This window comes from Nicotiana tomentosiformis, chromosome 1 (genome assembly GCF_000390325.3).
Source record: "Nicotiana tomentosiformis chromosome 1, ASM39032v3, whole genome shotgun sequence".
NCBI lineage: Eukaryota > Viridiplantae > Streptophyta > Magnoliopsida > Solanales > Solanaceae > Nicotiana > Nicotiana tomentosiformis.
In genome coordinates, this window is record NC_090812.1 from 34,955,948 (window position 1) to 34,980,786 (window position 24,839).

General features: G+C 40.5%; 1 protein-coding gene across 1 annotated transcript; it reads left to right on the forward strand.

Moving 5' to 3' along the window:
* Positions 1-805: 805 nt before the first annotated feature.
* LOC104089587 (glutathione synthetase, chloroplastic) lies at positions 806-24,236 on the forward strand. The gene is made up of 12 exons (XM_070181008.1): positions 806-1,279; positions 1,516-1,685; positions 19,630-19,705; positions 20,185-20,315; positions 20,571-20,693; positions 20,778-20,858; positions 21,040-21,120; positions 21,211-21,280; positions 22,521-22,642; positions 23,082-23,221; positions 23,304-23,493; positions 23,787-24,236. The coding sequence occupies exons 1-12, from the start codon at positions 920-922 to the stop codon at positions 23,908-23,910; spliced, it is 1,668 nt and encodes a 555-aa protein (XP_070037109.1). The 5' UTR covers positions 806-919; the 3' UTR covers positions 23,911-24,236.
* The last annotated feature ends 603 nt before the right edge of the window (positions 24,237-24,839 follow it).

A 24,839-nucleotide genomic window follows, 5' to 3' on the forward strand; every position in this document is an offset into this window, starting at 1 on the left:
AACTGAAATGTATGCAATATAACATTTGTTCGAACATATAAGAATGTCACTCGCTTCCAAATTGTAATCCAAATTTTTTCATTTTCGTAAAAATATTTAGTCACATCTAGTTTTTATACCTAATGAAACACTTAAACCTTAAAAGTTGTAAATTAAAATAAGAATATATATCAATTTAAATTTGAATTGCTAATCATCTTCCAACAAAAATGGACTTCAATACTAGTTAGGCGGACCCAGAATTCGACGGTCGCGGGACATCATGATATTCAATATAAATTTATCACTGTTCATAAAGATTGATACGGGCCTATGCTAATATCTAACTATTTTTTGAAAAAATTTGCAAGTATACATGAAATTTCTGTCGAAGTTTTCGGATGCCGGTGACCCCTCAACCTATAATATGCGTCTGCTTCTGTTTGGGGTTGTCATGAAATATACTCATATTTTTCAAAACATACATCATAATTTAACTATATTTGCAATATTTAGGCATGAGGAAAAAATCCTCACAATTTGTGATACATAATACTTACTGTGATATAATCCTCAGAAGAGTGATATTTCTTACTCTTCAATAGTCAAGATCTATTCTCCTAGTTTTGCCTCTACTTTACCGTAGATATATATAGTTTTCTACCATTTCCCTAATTCTTGATGTAAGCAGTGACATCTTCCCATTTTCAATTAAAGACTGGGTCGATTGGAGATAAAACATAATTATATGGGATGAATTGATAATTTTTAGCATCTTCTTTTTCGCTTGTTCCCACAATTAATAAAACAAAGGTGCCACACACTTTCCAAATTGGCAAATTCAAGAAACAATTCTCTGTCATTAGCAACCAGCCAAACGTAAAGAGGCACTTTGGACGATAATAAGGCAACACAAAAGAGGGGTCCAAAGAATGTCAAAATGGGCAGCGGCTATTCTTCATCTTTTTCACAAAGCAGCAGCACTTGCTTAACACACTATTGTGCTACCGCTCCTTTTCAACTCCAAGACTCACACTCAAACTCTTTAAATTTCTGCTCAGCCACTAGATTCTTGGAACCCCATCTTCACAAATCTTCCAAAATTTTAATACCTAAATCCCCATTTTCGGCAATCTTGCCATTGAAGTGTGCTAAAAAAATGCAGACCCAAGTGGAAGATTCTGTGAAACCCATTGTTGATCCTCATGATATTGACCCGAAATTGCTGCAGAAACTTTCTTATGATGCACTTGTCTTTTGCTCTCTTCGTGGTCTTGTTGTTGGTGACAGGAATTCAGAGGTCAGTCTTTATGTCAATATAAACTTTATTTATTTCCTCTTTTTTTCTTGTTTAATCACAGAGAAAGGAGTTTATATTACTGAATTATCTATGAATTTTTTTTTTTTTTTATAAATTTATTGTACTACTTTGATTAAAGTTTGGTGCTTTATTTTATCTTTTGTAATTTGTTGATCAAGAAGGTTGTTAGGTGTTATTTCTTTACTGTTTTAATTGTGTTTTCTTGAAATTTGAAGAAGTCAGGAACTGTTCCTGGTGTTGGTATGGTTCATGCTCCAGTTGCTCTTTTACCAATGTCATTCCCTGAAAGTCAATGGAAGCAAGCTTGTGAAGTTGCTCCAATTTTCAATGAACTCGTCGATCGTGTGAGTCAGGATGGAGAATTTTTGCAGCAATCACTGTCTAGGTTGGTAATTTTCTCATTTGCACATAATTGCTACTGTGCTTATTATGCCCTTAAAAATGTACTGAAACTGAATGCACAAGTCTCTAGTATATATGCCTGTATACTTGTAATAGTTTGTCCTGGCTGACATATAACATAGTTCAGGTCTTTGGGGATTGAAAGAGATAATGGTACTTCTTTTAGTGTTTTGTGAAACTTAAATGCCATATCTGTGGGAGCTCTTGCGCAATGGAGGTAACCTGTTTCTGATACTTATAGCGAGTCCACGTAATATTAATCTCGTTTGGCTCAGCTAATATCATACCTGGCCCACAAAATCAGTGAAACTTGAGTGCTTCCTCATTTCCTACTGCTTGAAATGTCAAAGATGCAACCTTTTTTGGCCCTCCTGTAGTTATGCTTAATTGTTATTCAAATTTCTTTCTTAAACCAGTATGGTGTAACAGAAAGTCCTTTACTTTGTACAATTCGTCTAAATATAATATTACTGTCTCTTCAACATAACGTGTCCAGTTTTTATTGGCATGCACAGTTAGGCCTTGTTACCAATCTGATGTTGGAAACATGATTATAAATACTGAGATACCTACGTAATATGCCATTGACATGACAACAACAACAACAACAACCCAGTAAAATCCCACTAATGGGGTCTGGGGAGGTTAGTGTGTACGCAGACCTTACCCCTACCCCGAAGGAGTAGAGATGCTGTTTCCGAAAGACCCTCGGCTCAAAAAAAACAAAAAGACAAGGACAAAAAGGATAAAAAGGGAGACAATATTAGTATCACAACAACAATCATAGGATAAATAGGAACACCATGAAATCCAGAAGAAAGATACAAAGCAAAGGGAGACAATATTAGTAAATATTAGTATCACCACAACAGTCATAAGAAAAATAGGAACACCATGAAATCTAGAAGAAAGATGCAAAGCAAAAGCGATAGCTAGTAAATAGGACATGCACTGAAAAGCGAAATAGTAAGCCACAACATTCCCACTAGCTATCTTAGACCAAAACCCTACATGGCTAATCCCACTATGGTATGAAGTAAGGCACGACTCAACTACCTCCTAACCTACAACCCTAATACTCGACCTCCACATCTTCCTATCAAGTGTCATGTCCTCGGAAATCTGGAGCCTCGCCATATCCTGCCTGATCACCTCTCCCCAATACTTCTTAGGCCGCTCTCTACCTCTTCTCGTGCCCTCCGCAACCAGCTGCTCACACCTCCGTACCGGAGCATCTGGGCTTCTCCTCTAAACATGTCCGAACCATCTAAGCCTCGCTTCCCGCATCTTGTCATCAATGGGAGCCACGTGCACCTTCTCCCGAATATCATCATTCCTAATCTTATCTATCCTAGTGTCACGACCCGAAATTCCCACCTTCGGACCGTGATAGCGCCTAACATTTCACTTGCTAGGCAAGCCAACGTTAGAATAACATTATCCATTTTGAAAACAAATTTTAAATTTATTAATAACAAGGAAGCAAATGCAAAAGCAATTTTGAAATAATCCATAATAACATCGGTGTCTAAATACCATCCCAGAATTGGTGTCACAAGTGCACGAGCTTCTAGAATAAATACAATTAATGGTCTGAATAAAATAAAGCTGTCTGGAAATAAACACATAACTAAAGTACAATAGACGGAGACTTCAGAACTGCGGACGCCATGCAGTTATACCTCAAGTCTTCTCTGGTAGCTGAAATCCGAGCAAGTCTATGGTACGCCGCTGGGACCAACTCCAAAATCTGCACAAGAAGTGCAGAGTGTAGTATCAGTACAACCGACCCCATGTACTGGTAAGTGCTGAGCCTAACATCGACGAAGTATTGACGAGTCACTTACATTAACCCGAACGCAATATTAGTAACAACAACAATAATATAAACAATTCAGGTAACTCATTTATAATAATTGAAACCAACCCAGCAGTCATAATCCATTATTATTTCAACCAATTCTGTTGCAGCGTGCAACCCGCTCTCACAATATATTCACATTCAATTCTGTTGCAGCGTGCAACCCGCTCTCACAATATATTTATTTTAATCAAGTCTGTTGCGGCGTGCAACCCGATCCTCCAATATTGACTTTTAATAAGTTTGTTGCGGCGTGCAACCCGATCCTCCAATATTGACTTTTAATAAGTCTGTTGCGGCGTGCAACCCGATCCTCCAATATATTCATTATAATCAATCATGTTGCGGCGTGCAATCCGCTCCTCCAACATTTTCATTTACCAATTCTTATAGAAGAAATTTTCTCAATAAATGTAACAATTAATATAAAATTACGAGACAACAAACATACAATAATTATGGTTTAATTATGAAGCAAACAATGACAAATATCAAATTATTATGGAAATCAGGGAGCAAATAGGCAGTTTAATATTTATTATGCTAAATGTCAAATAACAATTGATGCACATAATTCGAATAGCATGTAACAATTAATGCAGGAATTCAAGAATTTATATTTGCAAAGAATAAGAGAGAAACAATTATTAGAATAATTTATTTATGATTAAAAACAATTTATGATTTTTCAAGTAAGCAAGCAAACAATTAATTTGACGACGTATAGACACTCGTCACCTCGCCTATACGTCGTTTACATGCAATTCACATAACAAACAATTTAAGGGTTCTATTCCCTCAAGTCAAAGTTAATCCCGACACTTACCTCGCTTTGCAAATTCCAATCAATTATTCAACAACAGCTTTTCCTTTTAAATTTGTCTCCGAAAGCTTCAAATCTATTCACAAACAATTAAATATATTCAATACTAATCATAGGAATTAATTCCATATGAATTTATAAATTTTCCGGATAAAAATCCGAAATTCATTAAAATATTCGGCAGTGGGACCCACGTCTCAAATCCCGGAAAAACTCACGAAATCCGAACACCCGTTCCGATACGAGACCATACCAAATTTGTCAAATTCCGATATCAAATGGACCTTCAAATCTTAATTTTTGCGTTTTGGAAAGTTTTACAAAAATTCCAATTTCTTTCATCTAAATCCGAAATAAATGATGAATATAGACATGGATTTGTGAAATATAATCACTTTTGGTTAAAGAACACTTACCCAATTCAAAGTCGTGAAAATCCCCCTTGAAATCGCCCAAATCCGAGACTTAAAACTCAAAAATGAGTAAAATTGTCGGACTCTTCGATATATACACTGCCCAGGTATTTCCGCACCTGCGGTGCCTGGGCTCGCACTTGCGAGCTCGCATCTGCAAGAAAAATCTCGCATCTGCGGAAAAGGGGCTGCCAGGCGAGGTTCCTCATCTGCGGACAAAATGTCGCACCTGCGACGTCCGCTTCTGCGCAAAAGGGCCGCACCTGCGAAGACCGCATCTGCGATCGAATGCTCGCTTCTGCGAGCTCGCACCTGCGGTAAAATATCCGCAGGTGCGATTATCACAGAAGGCAAAAATACAGATTTTGCTTAAGTCGAATTCTTGATCCGATTTCAATCCGTTTCACTCTCGGGGTACTCGGGACCCAGTCCGAATATACCAACAAGTCCCGTAACATAATACGGACTGACTCGGGGTCTAAAATCACGTCAAACAACACTGAATTTACAATTCACACCCCGATTCGAACTTCGAGTTTTAAACTTTCAATTTGCAAATCTCGTGCCAAAACATATTAAATGAATTCAGAATGACTTCAAATTTGGCACACAACTCATAAATGACATAACGGAGCTGTTCAAATTTCCAGAATCGGATTCCGGCTCCAATATCAAAAAGTCAACCCCGCGGTCAAACTTGGAATATTTAGCCTTTAAATTGCTAGTTCCGTTAAATGGTCATAACTTGAGTTAGGGACCAAATTAAATTTCGGGCATACGCCCAAGTCCCAAATCACGATACGGAGCTACCGGAGCTATCAAAACACTGACTCGGGTCCGTTTGCTAAAAATGTTGACCAAAGTCAACTCAGTTGAGTTTTAAAGCTCTATTTTCCATTTTAATCCATTTTTCACATAAAAACTTTCCGGAAAAATGTACGGATTGAGCACGCAAGTCGAGGAATGATAAATGGTGCTTTTCGAGGTCTTAGAACACAGAATTACTTATTAATTTTAAAGATGACATTTTGGGTCATCACATTCTCCACCTCTAAAACAAACGTTCGTCCTCGAACGGAGTTAGAAAAAGTACCTGAGCTGGAGAAAAGCTGTGGATATTTACTCTGCATGTCCGACTCGGACTCCCAGGTAGATGCCTCTACCGGTTGAGCTCTCCATTGCACCCGAACTGAAGGATAACTCTTTGACCTCAACCGTCGGACCTGCCGGGCTAGAATAGCCACCGACTCCTCCTCATAAATCAAATCTTTGTCCAATTGGACTGAGTTGAAATCTAACACATGGGACGGATCACCATGATATTTCCGGAGCATAGACACATGGAACACCTAATGAACCGCTGATAAATTAGGTGGTAATGCAAGCCTGTAGGCTACTTCACCCACACTTTCAAGAATTTCAAAGGGTCCGATATACCTAGGGCTCAACTTGCCCTTCTTTCCGAACCTCATTACACCTTTCATAGGTGAAACCTGGAGCAATATTCGTTCTCCAACCATGAATGCAATATCACGAACTTTACGGTCGACATAACTCTTTTGCCTAGATTTAGCTGTGCGAAGTCGATTCTAAATAATCTTGACCTTATCCAAGGTATCCTGTACCAAATCGGTACCCAACAACCGAGCCTCTCCCGGTTCAAACCAACCAACTGACGATCGGCATCGCCTTCCGTATAATGCCTCATATGGAGCCATCTGAATGCTCGACTGATAGCTATTATTATAAGCAAACTCTGCAAGTGGTAAGTAATGATCCCAAGAACCTCCAAAGTCTATAACACAAACGCGAAGCATATCTTCCAATATCTGAATAGTGCGCTCTGACTGTCCGTCTGTTTGTGGATGAAATATTGTACTCAACTCCACCCGCGTGCCTAACTCACGCTGTACAACCCTCCAGAAATGTGAGGTAAACTGCGTACCTCAATCTGAAATAATAGACACGGGCACACCGTGAAGGCGGACAATCTCACGAATGTAAATTTCAGCTAACCTCTCTGAAGAATAGGTAACTGCCACTGGAATGAAATGGGCTGACTTGGTCAACCTGTCCACAATGACACAAACATCGTCAAATTTTCTCTGAGTCCGTGGGAGCCCAACAACAAAATCCATTGTGATACGCTACCACTTCCACTCAGGAATTTCTAACTTCTGAAACAAACCACCAGGTCTCTGATGCTCATACTTAATTTGCTGACAATTCAGACACTGAGTTACATGTGCAACTATATCCTTTTTCATTCTCCTCCACTAATAATGTTGCCACAAATCTTGATACATTTTTGCGGTACCTGGATGAATAGAATACCTGGAACTGTGTGCCTCTTCAAGAATTAATTCACGAAGCTCATCCACATTAGGCACACAAATACGGCCCTGCATTCGCAGAACTCCATCTTCCCCCACATCAACCTGTTTGGCATCACCGTGCCGCACCGTGTCCTTAATGACAAGTAAATGAGGATCATCATACTGCCTCTCTCTGATGCACTCATATAAAGAAGACCGAGCGACTGTGCAAGCTAGAGCCCGACTGGGTTCTGAAACATCTAGCCTCACGAACTGGTTAGCCAAAGTCTGAACATCTGCAGCTAATAGCCTCTCACCAACCGGAATATACGCAAGACTGCCCATACTCACAGCCTTTCTACTCAAGGCATCGGCCACCACATTGGCCTTTCCGGGGTGATATAAAATGGTGATATCGTAGTCTTTCAACAACTCCAACCATCTTCTCTGCCTCAAATTAAGATCCTTTTGTTTGAACAGACACTGGAGGCTACGATGATTAGTAAATACCTCGCACGAGACACCGTAGAGGTAATGCATCCAAATCTTCAGCTCATGAACAATGGCTGCCAATTCTAAGTCATGAACAGGATGATTCTTCTCGTGAACTTTCAACTGCCGCGAAGCATATGCAATTACCTTGCCATCTTGCATTAATACTGCACCAAGCCCAATGTGAGATGCATCACAATATACCGTATACGATCCTGAGCCTGTGGGTAATACCAATACTGGCGCCGTAGTCAAAGCGGTCTTGAGCTTCTGAAAGCTCAACTCACACTCGTCTGACCATCTGAATGGAACGCCCTTCTGGGTTAGTCTGGTCAAGGTGCTTGCTATAAATGAAAACCCTTCCGCGAACCGACGATAATAACCTGCCAAACCCAGGAAACTCCGGATCTCTGTAACCGAAGTAGGTCTAGGCCAATTCTGAACAGCCTCAATCTTCTTATGATCCACCTTTATGCCTTCTGCCGATACAACATGCCCCAAAAAGGCAACTGAGTCTAACCAAAACTCGCATTTTGAAAATTTGGCATAAAACTGATTATTCTTCAAGGTGTGAAGCACACTTCGAAGATGTTGCTCATGCTTCTCTCGACTGCTGGAGTAAATCAAGATATCATCAATGAATACAACCACAAAAGAATTCAAATAAGGCTTGAACACTCGATTCATCAAATCCATAAATGCTGCTGGAGCATTTGTCAACCCAAATGACATCATTAGGAACTCGTAATGCCCATACCGAGTCCGAAAAACTGTCTTAGGGACATCAGATGCCCTAATCTTCAATTGATGGTAACCAGATCTCAAATCAATTTTCGAAAATACCTTGGCACTCTGAAGCTGATCAAATAAGTCATCAATTCTTGGCAGCGGATATTTGTTTTTGATAGTGGCCTTGTTCAACTGCCGATAGTCTATACACATCCGCATCGAGCCATCTTTCTTCTTTACAAATAATACTGGTGCACCCCAGGGCGAGACACTGGGTCTAATGAATCCCTGATCAAGCAAGTCTTGTAACTGCTCTTTCAATTCTTTCAACTCTGGCGGGCCATACGATATGGTGGAATAGAAATGGGCTGAGTGCCGGAGCCAAATCAATACAGAAGTCAATATCTCTGTCGGGTGGCATCCCTGGCAGATCTGCAGGAAATACTTCCAAAAATTCACGAACAACTGGTACTGAGTCCATAGAAGGACATTCGCACTGGGATCGCGAATATAATCCAAATAGGCTAGACACCCTTTCTCTACCATACACCGAGCTTTCATATAAGAAATAACCCTGCTGGTAGAATGGCCAGGAGTTCCTTTCCACTCTAATCGAGGTAACCCCAGCATAGCTAGGGTCACTGTCTTGGCATGACAGTCCAATATAGCATGATAAGGAGACAGCCAATCCATACCCAAGATGACATCAAAATCTACCATATCAAGAAGTAGAAGATCCACACTAGTTTCAAGATTACCAATAGTAACCACACACGAACGGTAGACATGATCTACTACCACAGAGTCTCCCACCGGTGTAGATACACACACAGAAGCACTCAGAAAATCACAAAGCACAACCAAATATGAAGCAAAATAGGAGGACACATAGGAATAAGTAGATCCTGGATCAAATAGAACTGAAGCATTTCTATGGAAAACTGGAATAATACCTGTGATCACAACATCAGATGACTCGGCCTCAGGCCTAGCTGGAAAAGCATAAAATCGGGGCTGGGCCCCACCACTCTGAACTGCATCTCTGAGACGGCCTCTAACTGCCTGGCCTCCACCTCTAATGGCTTGACCCCTACCTCTAGCTGGCTGAGCAGGCGGTGAAGCAACCGATGTCGGTATGATGGCACGAGAATCTTGCCGAGATCTGTTACTCGCCAGTCTAGGGCAATACCTCCTGATGTGACCAATGTTCCCACACTCATTACACCCATCCTGATGTCGTGGCTGCTGAAGCTGAAGCTGAAGCTGACCCAGATGGGCCGGATAACCACTGTAGTAACTCTGGAGTGGTGGTGCACTGATAGGAGCTGAATGTGCACTGAATACTGGCTGCCCAGAGTAAGGCATAATAGGACCGTGACTCCCTGAAGCACCGGGAGATACATGAAGTGCTGAATGAAATGGTCTGGGAGGATGACCCCTACCAAAATTACCCCTGCCTCCAAACGAGGCACCACTGTAACCACCGAATTGACAAGGCCTCTTATCGGACCTTTGCCCTCTTTCCTGTGCAAGAACCATCTCGATCCTCCTTGCGACATTAGCAGCTGCCTGAAAAGAAATTTCACCTCCGGTCTCCTTGGCCATCTGAAGTCTGATAGGGTGAGTGAGTCCCTCAATGAACCTCCTCACTCTCTCTCCCTCCGTAGGTAGTAAAAGGAGAGCATGACAGGCCAAATCCACAAAACGGGACTCATACTGAGTAACAGTCATAGTGCCCTGCTGTAGACGCTCAAATTGCTTGCGGAATTCCTCTCTCAGTATGATAGGGATGAACTTCTCCAGAAATAGCTGAGAGAACTGTTCCCAGGTAGGTGCAGGTGATCCGACTGGTCGGGTCAATATGTAATCTCTCCACCACCTCTTGGCGGAACCCGTCATCTGGAATACAGCAAAATCAACCCCATTGGTCTCAACTATACCCATGTTCCGCAGCACCTCATGGCAGTGTTCAAGATAATCCAGTGGGTCCTCAGAAGGTGTACCACTGAAGTGAACTGGAAAGAGCTTAGTGAACTTATCCAGTCTCAATAAGGCCTCAAAAGACATGGCGGGCCTATCACCGGTCTGTGCCGCAACAACTGGCTGAACTACCCCAACTGGCGGGGCTGCTAGAGCCTGATTCTGGGGAGCCATCTGCTCCGGAGCAGGAGTAGTGGGAGTTTGTGCTCCTCCCTCAGTCTGTGAGACGGCTGGTGCCATTAGAAATGTACCATTCTGGGCCACACCCTCCATAAGACTCACCAATCGGACTAGAGCGTCCTGAAGCACTGGAGTGGCTATGAATCCTTCCGGGACCTGAACTGGTCCAACTGGTACACTCTGAACTGGGACCTACTCTTGAAGGTCTATCTGAGGTTCTTCAACAGGTGCAACTACCTCGGCCTCTAGAACGACCTCGGCCTCGACCTCTACCCCTGGCCGTAGTTGCCACCGGGGTTCTGGTCCCTGTCCATCGGTAGAGGTATTACGTGTTCTCACCATCTGCGAGAGAATAAGAGTAGAATGGTTCAATCATCGATGATAGAATAAAATCGCACGACAGAATAAAAAAGAAGTGATATTGTTCCTAAACTTCATAGCCTCTGAGAGATAAGTACAGACGTCTCCGTACCGATCCTTCAGACTCTACTAAGCTTGCTCGTGACTCGTGAGACCTATGTAACCTAGTGCTCTGATACCAACTGTCACGATCCGAAATTCCCACCTTCGGACCGTGATGGCGCCTAACATTTCACTTGCTAGGCAAGCCAACGTTAGTGTTAGTTTACAACATGTATATAGTGTAGTATTGTCCCACATTGGTAGAAGAGTAGTATGTCCTTGTATAGTATAGCTATAAATAAGGACTTCTTGTATTGTATTGTTATCTAATATCAATAACATATTTTCTCCTGTGCCTTCTCACATGGTATCAGAGCAATTGTGAGAGACTTATCGCTGTGCATAAATTCCAGCGATTTCGGGAAAGAGAAATCAGTACTTTTTTAAGGTTGTTTTCTATCTGCTTCATTTTTGTCAGTGTTGTGCAAAATCCAACACTACCACAAGAGTCGTCACTGTCCGGCGACCAAACCCCAGTGAAAAACTACGGCAGCAGCCTCCTCACGCGCCTCCACGCGCCACCAGAAGCTCAGCGCGAAGCTCACGCGCCGGCGCGTACGACCACTTCCGGCCATTTTTGAAAATCTTCCTTCAGAACAGTTGGGTTGCCTGGTAATTCCGATCCTACCCCTACTGTTTTCATTTCATTCCGAAAACTTTGAGTTTTTTCCGGCAGCTACAGTACTATTCCGACAGCTACAGTATTTCAGTATTCTGTTTCTGTGTTTCCGTATACTGTTTCAGTGGATTACAGTTGATTCTTTCTCCTATTTGGTAATAATTTGCAACAATGTCTTTGGGATTTGATGCTTTTGGGTCTAGAAACATGAGTTCTGGAAGCTCTAGTGCTATTATTACCTCGGAAACCTTTAATGGGAGGTTCAAACTACTTAGCTTGGGCTTCATCTGTCGAGTTATGGTGTAGAGGTCAAGGTGTTCAAGATCATCTAATCAAACAGTCTAGCGATGGAGATGAAAAGGCAATAGCACTTTGGGCAAAAATCGATGCTCAGTTATGTAGCATCTTGTGGCGATCTATTGATTCCAAGTTGATGCCCTTGTTTCGTCCATTCCAGACATGTTATTTGGTTTGGGCAAAGGCACGGACCTTATACACTAATGACATATCTCGCTTCTATGATGTGATATCACGGATGACAAACTTAAAGAAGCAGGAATTGGATATGTCTACTTACTTGGGTCAAGTACAGGCAGTCATGGAGGAATTTGAGAAGTTGATGCCAGTTTCTGCTAGTGTGGAAAAACAACAAGAGCAGCGACAGAAGATGTTTCTCGTTCTTACCCTCGCTGGACTTCCTAATGATCTTGATTCAGTACGCGACCAGATTTTGGCTAGTCCGTCTGTCCCGACAGTTGATGAATTATTCTCTCGATTACTCCGCCTTGCTGCAGCACCAAGTCCACCAGTGATCTCATCACAGATACTTGATTCCTCTGTTCTTGCATCCCAGACAATGGATGTTCGGGCATCTCAAACTATGGAGCATAGACGAGGAGGAGGTCGTTTTGGAAGATCTAGACCCAAGTGTTCTTATTGTCACAAACTTGGACACACTCGTGAAATGTGCTATTCCTTACATGGTCGTCCACCCAAAAATGCTTACATTGCTCAGACCGAGACTCCAGGTAACCAAGGATTTTCTTTATCTAAAGAAGAATATAATGAGCTCCTTCAGTATCGAGCAAGTAAGCAGACATCTCCACAAGTAGCCTCAGTTGCTCAGACTGATACTTCTGTTACTGGTAATTCTTTTGCTTGTGTTTCCCAGTCTAGCACTCTTGGCCCATGGGTCATGGACTCCGGCGCTTCTGATCACATCTCTGGTAATATATCACTTTTGTCAAATATTGTATATTCACAGTCTCTTCCCACTGTTACTTTAGCCAATGGATGTCAAACTAAGGCAAAAGGAGTTGGACAAGCTAATCCCTTGTCTTCTATCACCCTAGATTCCGTTCTTTATGTCCCTGGCTGTCCTTTTAGTCTTGCATCTGTTAGTCGTTTGACTCGTGTCCTCCATTGTGGTATATATTTTATTGACGATTCTTTTATTATGCAGGACCGCAGTACGGGACAGACAATTGGTACAGGACGTGAATCAGAAGGCCTTTACTACCTTAACTCACTCAGTCCTTCCACAACATGTCTAGTTACAGATCCTCCAGATCTAATCCACAGACGTTTAGGACATCCGAGTTTATCCAAACTTCAGAAGATGGTGCCTAGTTTATCTAGTTTGTCTACATTAGATTGTGAGTCGTGTCAACTTGGGAAACATACCCGAGCCTCCTTTTCGCGTAGTGTTGAGAGTCATGCAGAGTCTGTCTTCTCCTTAGTTCATTCTGATATATGGGGTCCTAGTAGAGTCAGTTCATCCTTGGGATTTCGTTATTTTGTCAGTTTCATTGATGATTATTCAAGATGTACTTGGCTTTTCTTAATGAAAGATCGTTCTGAGTTATTTTCTATATTCCAGAGTTTCTGTGCTGAAATCAAAAACCAATTTGGTGTTTCTATTCGCATTTTTCGCAATGATAATGCCTTAGAATATTTATCTTCTCAATTTCAGCAGTTTATGACTTCTCAAGGAATTATTCATCAGACATCTTGTCCTTATACCCCTCAGCAAAATGGGGTTGCTGAGAGAAAGAATAAGCACCTTATTGAGACTGCTCGCACACTTCTAATTGAATCTCGTGTTCCGTTGCGTTTTTGGGGCGATGCAGTTCTCACAGCTTGTTATTTGATTAATCGGATGCCTTCATCTCCCATCAAAAATCAGATTCCGCATTCAGTATTGTTTCCCCAGTCACCCTTATACTCTCTTCCACCTTGTGTTTTTGGGAGCACGTATTTTGTTCATAACTTAGCCCCTGAGAAAGATAAGTTAGCTCCTCGTGCTCTCAAGTGTGTCTTCCTTGGTTATTCTCGTGTTCAGAAGGGATATCGTTGTTATTCTCCAGATCTTCGTAGGTACCTTATGTCAGCTAACGTCACATTTTTTGAGTCTTAACCTTTCTTTACCTCTGCTGACCACCATGATATATCTGAGGTCTTACCTATACCGACCTTTGAGGAGTTTACTATAGCTCCTCCTCCACCTTCGACCACAGAGGTTTCATCCATACCAACCGTTGAGGAGTCTAGTGTTGTTCCCCCTAGTTCCCCAGCCACAGGAACACCACTCTTGACTTATCATCGTCGTTTGCGTCTTCCATCAGGCCCAACTGGTTCTCGTCCTGCACCTGACCCTGCTCCTGCTGCGGACCCTGCTCCTAGTACACCGATTGCACTTCGGAAAGGTATACGGACCACACTTAACCCTAATCCTCATTATGTCGGTTTGAGCTATCATCGTCTGTCATCTCCCCATTATGCTTTTATATCTTCTTTGTCCTCGGTTTCCATCCTTAAGTCTACAGGTGAAACGTTGTCTCATCCAGGATGGCGACAGGCTATGAGTGACGAGATGTCTGCTTTACATACAAGTGGTACTTGGGAGCTTGTTCCTCTTCCCTCAGGTAAATCTACTGTTGGTTGTCGTTGGGTTTATGCAGTCAAAGTTGGTCCCGATGGACAGATTGATCGACTTAAGGCCCGTCTTGTTGCCAAAGGATATACTCAGATATTTGGGCTCGATTACAGTGATACCTTCTCTCCCGTGGCTAAAGTGGCTTCAGTCCGCCTTTTTCTATCCATGGCTGCGGTTCGTCATTGGCCCCTCTATCAGTTGGACATTAAAAATGCCTTTCTTCGCGGTGATCTTGAGGGTGAGGTTTATATGGAGCAACCACCTGATTTTGTTGCTCAGGGGGAGTCTCGTGGCCTTGTATGTCGCTTGCGTCGGTCACTTTATGGTCTAAAGCAGTCTCCTCGAGCCTGGTTTGGTAAGTTCAGCACGGTTATCCAGGAGTTTGGCATGATTCGTAGTGAAGCTGATCACTCTGTGTTTTATCGGCACTCTGCTTCAAGTCTCTGTATTTATCTGGTAGTCTATGTTGATGATATTGTTATTACTGGCAATGATCAGGATGGTATTACCAATCTGAAGCAGCATCTCTTCCAGCACTTCCAAACTAAGGATCTAGGCAGATTGAAGTACTTTCTAGGTATTGAGGTTGCCCAGTCTAGCTCAGGTATTGTTATTTCTCAAAGAAAATATGCTTTAGACATTCTTGATAAGACGGAGATGATAGGTTGCAGACATGTTGACACTCCGATGGATCCGAATTCTAAACTTATGCCAGGACAGGGGGAGCCGCTTAGCGATCCTGCAAGCTATAGGCGGCTGGTTGGAAAATTAAATTATCTCACAGTGACTAGACCCGACATTTCTTATCCTGTGAGTGTTGTAAGTCAGTTTATGAATTCTCCCTGTGATAGTCATTGGGATGCAGTTGTCCGCATTATTCGATATATAAAATCGGCTCCAGGCAAAGGGTTACTCTTTGAGGATCGAGGTCATGAGCAGATCATTGGATACTCAGATACTGATTGGGCAGGATCACCTTCTGATAGACGTTTTACGTCTGGATATTGTGTTTTAGTAGGAGGAAATTTGGTGTCCTGGAAGAGCAAGAAACAGAATGTAGTTGCTCGGTCTAGTGCAGAAGCAGAATATCGAGCAATGGCTATGGCAACATGTGAGCTAGTCTGGACCAAACAATTGCTCAAGGAGTTGAAATTTGGTGAAATCAGTCGGATGGAACTTGTGTGCGATAATCAAGCTGCCCTTCATATTGCATCAAATCCGGTGTTCCATGAGAGAACTAAACACATTGAGATTGATTGTCACTTCGTCAGAGAAAAGATACTTTCAGGAGAGATTGCTACAAAGTTTGTGAGGTCGAATGATCAACTTGCAGATATTTTCACCAAGTCTCTCACTGGTCCTCGTATTGGTTATATATGTAACAAGCTCGGTACATATGATTTGTATGCACTTGCTTGAGGGGGAGTGTTAGTTTTAAGCATGTATATAGTGTAGTATTGTCCCACATTGGTAGAAGAGTAGTATGTCCTTGTATAGTATAGCTATAAATAAGGACCTCTTGTATTGTATTGTTCATCTAATATCAATAACATATTTTCTCCCGTGCCTTCTCACAGTTAGAATAACATTATCCATTTTGAAAACAAATTTTAAATTTATTAATAACAAGGAAGCAAATGCGAAAGCAATTTTGAAATAATCCATAATAACATCGGTGTCTAAATACCATCCCAGAATTGGTGTCACAAGTGCACGAGCTTCTAGAATAAATACAATTAATGGTCTGAATAAAATAAAGCTGTCTGGAAATAAACACATAACTAAAGTACAATAGACGGAGACTTCAGAACTGCGGACGCCATGCAGTTATACCTCAAGTCTTCTCTGGTAGCTGAAATCCGAGCAAGTCTATGGTACGCCACTGGGACCAACTCCAAAATCTGCACAAGAAGTGCAGAGTGTAGTATCAGTACAACCGACCCCATGTACTGGTAAGTGCTGAGCCTAACATCGACGAAGTATTGACGAGTCACTTACATTAACCCGAACGCAATATTAGTAACAACAACAATAATATAAATAATTCAGGTAACTCATTTATAATAATTGAAACCAACCCAGCAGTCATAATCCATTATTATTTCAACCTTCTGTTGCAGCGTGCAACCCGCTCTCACAATATATTCACATTCAATTCTGTTGCAGCGTGCAACCCGCTCTCACAATATATTCACATTCAATTCTGTTGCAGCGTGCAACCCGCTCTCACAATATATTTATTTTAATCAAGTCTGTTGCGGCGTGCAACCCGATCCTCCAATATTGACTTTTAATTAGTTTGTTGCGGCGTGCAACCCGATCCTCCAATATTGACTTTTAATAAGTCTGTTGCGGCGTGCAACCCGATCCTCCAATATATTCATTATAATCAATCATGTTGCGGCGTGCAATCCGCTCCTCCAACATTTTCATTTACCAATTCTTATAGAAGAAATTTTCTCAATAAATGTAACAATTAATATAAAATTACGAGACAACAAACATACAATAATTATGGTTTAATTATGAAGCAAACAATGACAAATATCAAATTATTATGGAAATCGGGGAGCAAATAGGCAGTTTAATATTTATTATACTAAATGTCAAATAACAATTGATGCACATAATTCGAATAGCATGTAACAATTAATGCAGAAATTCAAGAATTTATATTTGCAAAGAATAAGAGAGAAACAATTATTAGAATAATTTATTTATGATTAAAAACAATTTATGATTTTTCAAGTAAGCAAGCAAACAATTAATTTGAAGACGTATAAACACTCGTCACCTCGCCTATATTAAATTTACATGCAATTCACATAACAAACAATTTAAGGGTTCTATTCTCTCAAGTCAAAGTTAACCCCGACACTTACCTCGCTTTGCAAATTCCAATCAATTATTCAACAACAGCTTTTCCTTTTAAATTTGTCTCCGAAAGCTTCAAATCTATTCACAAACAATTAAATATATTCAATACTAATCATAGGAATTAATTCCATATGAATTTACAAATTTTCCGGATAAAAATTCGAAATTCATTAAAATATTCGGCAGTGGGACCCACGTCTCAAATCCCGAAAAAACTCGCGAAATCCGAACACCCGTTCCGATACGAGTTCAACCATACCAAATTTGTCCAATTCCGATATCAAATGGACCTTCAAATCTTAATTTTTCGTTTTTGGAAAGTTTTACAAAAATTCCAATTTCTTTCATCTAAATCCGAAATAAATGATGAATATAGACATGGATTTGTGAAATATAATTACTTTTGGTTAAAGAACACTTACCCAATTCAAAGTCGTGAAAATCCCCCTTGAAATCGCCCAAATCCGAGACTTAAAACTCAAAAATGAGTAAAATTGTCGGACTCTTCGATATATACACTGCCCAGGCATTTCCGCACCTGCGGTGCCTGGGCTCGCACTTGCGAGCTCGCATCTGCAAGAAAAATCTCGCATCTGCGGAAAAGGGGCTGCCAGGCGAGGTTCCTCATCTGCGGACAAAATGTCGCACCTGCGACGTCCGCTTCTGCGCAAAAGGGCCGCATCTGTGATCGAATGCTCGCTTCTGCGAGCTCGCACCTGCGGTCAAAAATCCGCAGGTGCGATTATCATAGAAGGCAAAAATACAGATTTTGCTTAAGTCGAATTCTTGATCCGATTTCAATCCGTTTCACTCTCGGGGTACTCGGGACCCAGTCCGAATATACCAACAAGTCCCGTAACATAATACGGACTGACTCGGGGTCTAAAATCACGTCAAACAACACTGAATTTACAATTCACACCCCGATTCGAACTTCGAGTTTTAAACTTTCAATTTGCAAATCTCGTGCCAAAACATATTAAATGAATTCAGAATGACTTCAAATTTGGCACACAAGTCATAAATGACATAACGGAGCTGTTCAAATTTCCAGAATCGGATTCCGGCTCCGATATCAAAAAGTGAACCCCGCGGTCAAACTTGGAATATTTAGCCTTTAAATTGCTAGTTCGGTTAAATGGTCATAACTTGAGCTAGGGACCTCCAAATTAAATTTCGGGCATACGCCCAAGTCCCAAATCACGATACGAAGCTACTGGAACTGTCAAAACACTGACTCGGGTCCGTTTGCTAAAAATGTTGACCAAAGTCAACTCAGTTGAGTTTTAAAGCTCTATTTTCCATTTTAATCCATTTTTCACATAAAAACTTTCTGGAAAAATGTACGGACTGCGCACGCAAGTTGAGGAATGATAAATGGTGTTTTTCGAGGTCTTAGAAAACAAAATTACTTATTAATTTTAAAGATGACATTTTGGGTCATCACACCTAGTGTGCCCGCACATCTACCGCAACATTCTCATTTCTGCTACTTTCATCTTCTGGATATGTGAGTTCTTAACGGGCCAACACTCAGCCCCATACATCATGGTCGGTCTAACCACCCCTTTATAAAACTTACCTTTGAGTATCGGTGGCACTCTTTTGTCACACAGGACTCCAGATGCTAACCTCCACTTCATCCATCCTACCCCAATACGGTGTGTGACATCCTCGTCGATCTCCCCTCCCCCCTGGATAACCGAACCAAGGTACTTGAAGCTGCCTCTACTTGGGATGACCTGCGAATCAAGCCTTACATCCACGCCCATTTCCCCTGGCTTAGCGCCATTGACATGACATCTATGAAAATAAAGGTTCTATTGGCATAATGACATCAAAACTTTCAGTAATTTTAGTGATAGAAGGTTGCTTTTGGAAGTCCAAGGATTAAGCTCCCATGAAAATTGAATTCACTGGATGACCAAATTTACTCCACTAGCTTCTTAAAATAAGTTTAAAATCATGTAGAGTTTCTTTACATGTATTGATCAAATACCCTAAAAATAGCCTCTACTTAATGATTTTCTGAAGATCTCAGTTTCAAATAGGAAAACCATTCTTAGCTTTGTTTTTTTTCCTCTCCTTTTTTTGGGTGAAATCGATCCGAACTAGGCATCTAATGTTTTTGAGATCTCTTCCTTCAAGGATTACATACATTATTCTTTGTGAATGCGAGTATCTTTTGGATCAGGAGATTTGGACAGATCAGGTCTGAACTTTATCTGCTTTATATTGTAGGACGAAAAAAGTTGATCCTTTCACCTCCAGACTACTAGAAATCCACTCCAAGATGCTAAAAATCAATAAGAAAGAGGTACAGTTTGATCATGCATACATATTTAGTTTTCGTAATACGTGTACTGCATTTGTAAGCTCTTTATATATTGACATTTCTTTTCAACTTCTTTAGTTTTCTCAGTTGAGTCTAAAGCATAAACTGACGAAGTCAAGTTTCCTAGTTCTGTGGGGTTGTTGCGTGATTTTGATATTCCTAATACTAGATATCAATCACCATAATTTTGTTTGGATCCTATATCATTGAGATGGTGTTCTCCGATTGTGCTTTAGTAAAAAGATTCTCCTTGGCCCTTGCTGCTTCAGATGTTGATTCTCTCATATTTGATCATCAGGAGAGGAAAGGTTGTCTTGTATTTTCTCTGTCTTTATAAGAAGGGGAATGCTTTGTAATTATGTGCCTAAATCTACTTTTCTTAGTTGTAGTCAGACTGTCAGTATTTTGTTATTTCTTTGGTTTTAGGGGATGATTTACCATTTGATACGACATTAATGTAGGAAATACGCTTGGGGTTGCATCGCTCAGACTATATGCTGGATGAGCAAACTAAATTACTTCTGCAAATAGAGCTTAACACTATTTCATCATCATTTTCGGGGCTAGGTTGTCTTGTCAGTGAGCTTCACAGGTAAAATTAGTTTATGTTAACTTTCATGGTAAATTTTTCATTTTTGAAATTATGAAATGCTATCTTAATATTCTAATCCAGAACTTTTATTGTAATTTTATCAAGTTGTTTGCTGTTTTCATTTTTTTAGAGGATGAAATCGTTGTTGTATTCATGTGTGAATGCTCAAAAAGATACTTCAGAATTTCAGATCATATTGCTAACTCTTTCTCCTCTGAAACTCATATGGAACTGGATCTCAACTGTCATTTGCAGGAGCTTGCTTCATCAATACAGAGAACGCATTGCATTAAATCCTAACAAAATTCCCACAAACAATTCCGTAAATCAATTTGCGGAAGCACTGGCTAAAGCTTGGAATGAATATGGTGATCCAAGGTCGATTTGATTCGAGGGATGTTTAGTTTCTTATGCTACAATGAAATAACTTTGAAGTTACACTAACTTAAATACGTAATGCAGGGCTGTAGTTATGTTTGTGGTTCAAGCTGAAGAGCGCAACATGTACGATCAGCATTGGCTTTCGGCTTCACTGAGAGAAAAATATCCTACTTTACGTGATGGATTTGTATTTGATGTGCATATCATAATAAGAGGAAATGGCCATACTTAAGACAGTTAGAATTATATTGGTTTGAAATATAACAAGATATGGATTGGTAGTACATCTGTCATGGTTTTTGCTTGTAAATTGTCCTGGAAATATTTCCTTAGCTTTTAACACACATCAAGTTACAACTACCAGAAAGACGCTAGCGGAAATTGATGCACATGGAGAGCTTCTAGAAGATGGTACCCTCGTTGTGTATGTCGCTTTTTAGTAAAGTACATTTCAATGTTAAAGTTATTGAATTTGCAGTTTCTATATGAGAAGCTTAAAATCTTAGGATTGCAGAGATGGTGAAGCAGTGGCAGTCATTTATTTTAGAGCTGGCTATGCACCAAGTGACTATCACGCGGAATCTGTAAGTCAACTTTTTTTCTGCTTGGCATTCTGGTTTGCTTTATGCTGCTGATGTCATTCTTTTGAATTCCCATGCTCCACCAAGCAATCTTAAACACCTTTTGCTGAATCGTACGTGCAAAACTTCACTCTTTGCTGACTGTTATTATCTATCCAGACACAATTTTGTGCACATGGCTCGATTCATTTATTGAGTCCCTAAATACCTTAAGCAAAAATGGAAAGAAAAATAGTTCCAAGGGGAAATCGGTAGTGAAACTAGTGAGCATGGTGTCCCGGGTGTACGGTGGATCAGGTTGGCTCCCTCAAATGAGTTTGAAGTAACGAAAAACTTTCCGTGGATGTTGTGCACGTTTCGCTTACTGTTTGATTGTATACACTGTAATATGCGTGTATAAGCTCTGAACTTTTCTATTGAAAATCAGCTTTTGGAGGATCAAACTTTGTGACAGGCTGTCTACCCATTTTATAAGGCATATTTTGCATCAGGATAAAAGGTTAAATAAGGAGAGTGAGGGCAAAATGGGAAGACCTGGGGGGAAGATGAATGAGCACATGGTGGAGTGTGTTGAGTGGAAGGGTGGAAAGGAGAGACGGAGCTACGATTTGAAGTTTATGAATTCCGAACTTATCACTGAACCCATAGTTTGTCTTAGTTACTGGGTTCGCAATTAAATATTTATACATATTTTATGAATTTTCTAATACAAATACAAGGTTTAAGCAAAAGCTACTGGGGTTTAAGCTAGTGATGAAGATTGAGTGTAGAAGGAAGACAGAAGACAGTAGACTTCTGTCCTTTAGTTGAGGATGGAGAGGTCTAGTTGTTTGACATTGAAACGCAAGGGGTTAAATGCAACTCAGGGTAAGATAACTATAAATATATGTTCCCATCGTTTTCAAGGAACAGTTAAAGAGGCAGTCTGTGGTTCTTTTAGTGAAGGTGTTATGCATATCTACTTTCTGCAAAATCTTCTGAGACATCTCTAATTTGACTGTGTGTGTGTGCATGAGCACCATTTTAATATCTGATTTTTAAATTTTTAAATATTTGGAGGTTGAGCTGGGTTTGGTTCATAATTACTTTTCAATTTTGGGACTATGAAAGTGATCACAAACAGAGAGATGATCCATTTTACTATTGCATCTCAATGTGATTCAACAGTTTCAACTTATGCATGCACTTAACAATAACCTAACGGTCTTTCTTGATCTGTTTTATGCAACTCTTTTTATCATAGGAATGGAGTGCTAGGCTTCTGATGGAGCAGTCACGTGCAGTCAAGTGCCCGTCAATTTCCTATCATTTAGCTGGGACCAAGAAGATTCAGCAAGAGCTTGCAAAACCCAATGTACTAGAAAGGTAAAATTTAATTCAAGTTGTGTCTCTTGTGATTTGTTGATAAGGTTAATAGCTGTCTATAGGTAGTCTTTGAAGTTGAGACTGGATTATTTTTGGTGTATTCCCTCTTCCTCTCCTTTATGGGTCCTGGAAACTGGAAAGGCAAAACTCAATGCATTTAGTGATTCATAAATTGATAAAGATGAGTATTGACATTCCGTGCACCCTTTCTCTGTGGAGTAAAGGGAAAGCAAAAAAATAAACATAGGAAGGGAAAAATATAGTATAAAATTCCAGACAGGGTATTAGAAAGAAAATGAAATAATAACTCTATGTATACTTTGTAAGTTGAGAGCATTAATTGATGTGATTATGCAATCACTTGTAACTCATGAGAAATTAACTGCTTGGAACAGCCATATGTATAATCTGTTAAACTTTCGTCCTTGTTTATGAGCAGGTTTCTTGAAAACAAAGAGGCCATTGCCAAACTACGAAAATGCTTTGCAGGCTTGTGGAGTTTGGATGAATCCAACACAGTCAAGGATGCAATTGAGAGACCCGGCTTGTACGTAATGAAACCGCAACGAGAAGGAGGAGGTCTTGCTCATGAAATTGCTTCTATGTATATTGTAATAGTAATTTTTATCAAAATGTCTGACATTAGATCATCTCACCTCAGGAAACAATATCTATGGGGAAGATGTGAGGGAAGCTCTTCTGAAACTGCAGAAGGAAGGCACTGGAAGTGATGCGTTTATACTAATGCAGAGGATTTTTCCAACCGTTTCTCACTCGATACTAATGCGAGAAGGCATCCCTCATAAGGAACAAACCATATCAGAACTTGGGATATATGGAACTTATTTAAGGTAAATAGTGAATGTCTCGTATTGCTTATCCTCACAACCCCCCCCCCCCCCCCCAAAAAACCCAAACAGAAGGATCAAAACATAACTCCCAGAAGGGGAGAAACACTGAAACGACCCTTATTCCTGAGCCACTGTCCAGTCCTGCTTTCAGCTTATGGTTGACTCATAATGTTAAATAGGGCGCAGTTTCTTTATAAAAAGATTGGCCAAGAATGATGAATATTTTTTAAACCAGAATTTTACAACCATTCTTGTCCTCCAGTGCCTTGTTTTGATATGTACTTCATATGCAGGAACAAAACGGAAGTTCTAATCAACCAACAGGCTGGTTACTTGATGAGAACAAAGGTCTCTTCGTCAAATGAGGGTGGGGTTGCAGCTGGTTTTGCAGTGTTGGACAGTATATACTTGGTTTGATGAGATTGGCTCTTGCATTGTTACTGGGGTTGAATGCGGAGGCTGCATCAGTCTTTCCTACATTACCTTGGAACACACCAGTCTTATAGCGCTTGTTCAACCTTGTATTTTTCTTGTTTAATCTTAAATAAATAGAGCTCCATATTTTTTCTGAAGGAAGTGGACACAAGATTGATAATAGATCCAAAGTTCTTGATCGTAAACACAATTCAGTGCTCTCTTTGTTTATGCAAGGGCTTTACTTATCTGCTACAAGCTGATCACTGAATTTGAACGTATGATTTGTTGCACATCACTCGTGTTATTTACATTTGTTTTTACTACCATGATTAAGTGATAAATTTATGTGAGAATGCGTATTGATTAAATATGATTTAGTTATAATAGTGTATTTAAGAAACATTTTACCGTATGTAATTATTAAGTTGGACCAAGTGAAGTGTATCAAGGACGAAAAAGGTAGAGTTTTGTTGGATGAGGAGCTTATACGTCGGAGATGGCAGACCTACTTCCATAGTCTCTTGAACGAGGAGGGGGACAAGAGCATTGTACTAGGTGATTTGGAACTCTCCGAGAGTCGTTGTGACTTTGGGTATTGTAGGCGGATTAGAGTGGATGAAGTTGATGGGGCTATGCGTAAGATGAGCAGGGGCAAAGCGACCGGGTCGGATAAAATCCCGGTGGAGTTTTGGATGTGTGCGGGCAAGGCAGGCTTGGATTGGCTCACTAGGTTACTTAATGTTATTTTTAGAATGAAAAAGATGCCCGAAGAGTGGAAGTGGAGCACGATGGTTCCTGTATACAAAAACAAGGGTGATATCCAAAATTGCAATAACTATCAGGGTATCAAGCTGTTTAGCGATACTATAAAAGTCTGGGAGAGAGTGGTAGAGCTAAGGGTGACGAGGAGTGTGTATATTTTCGAGAAC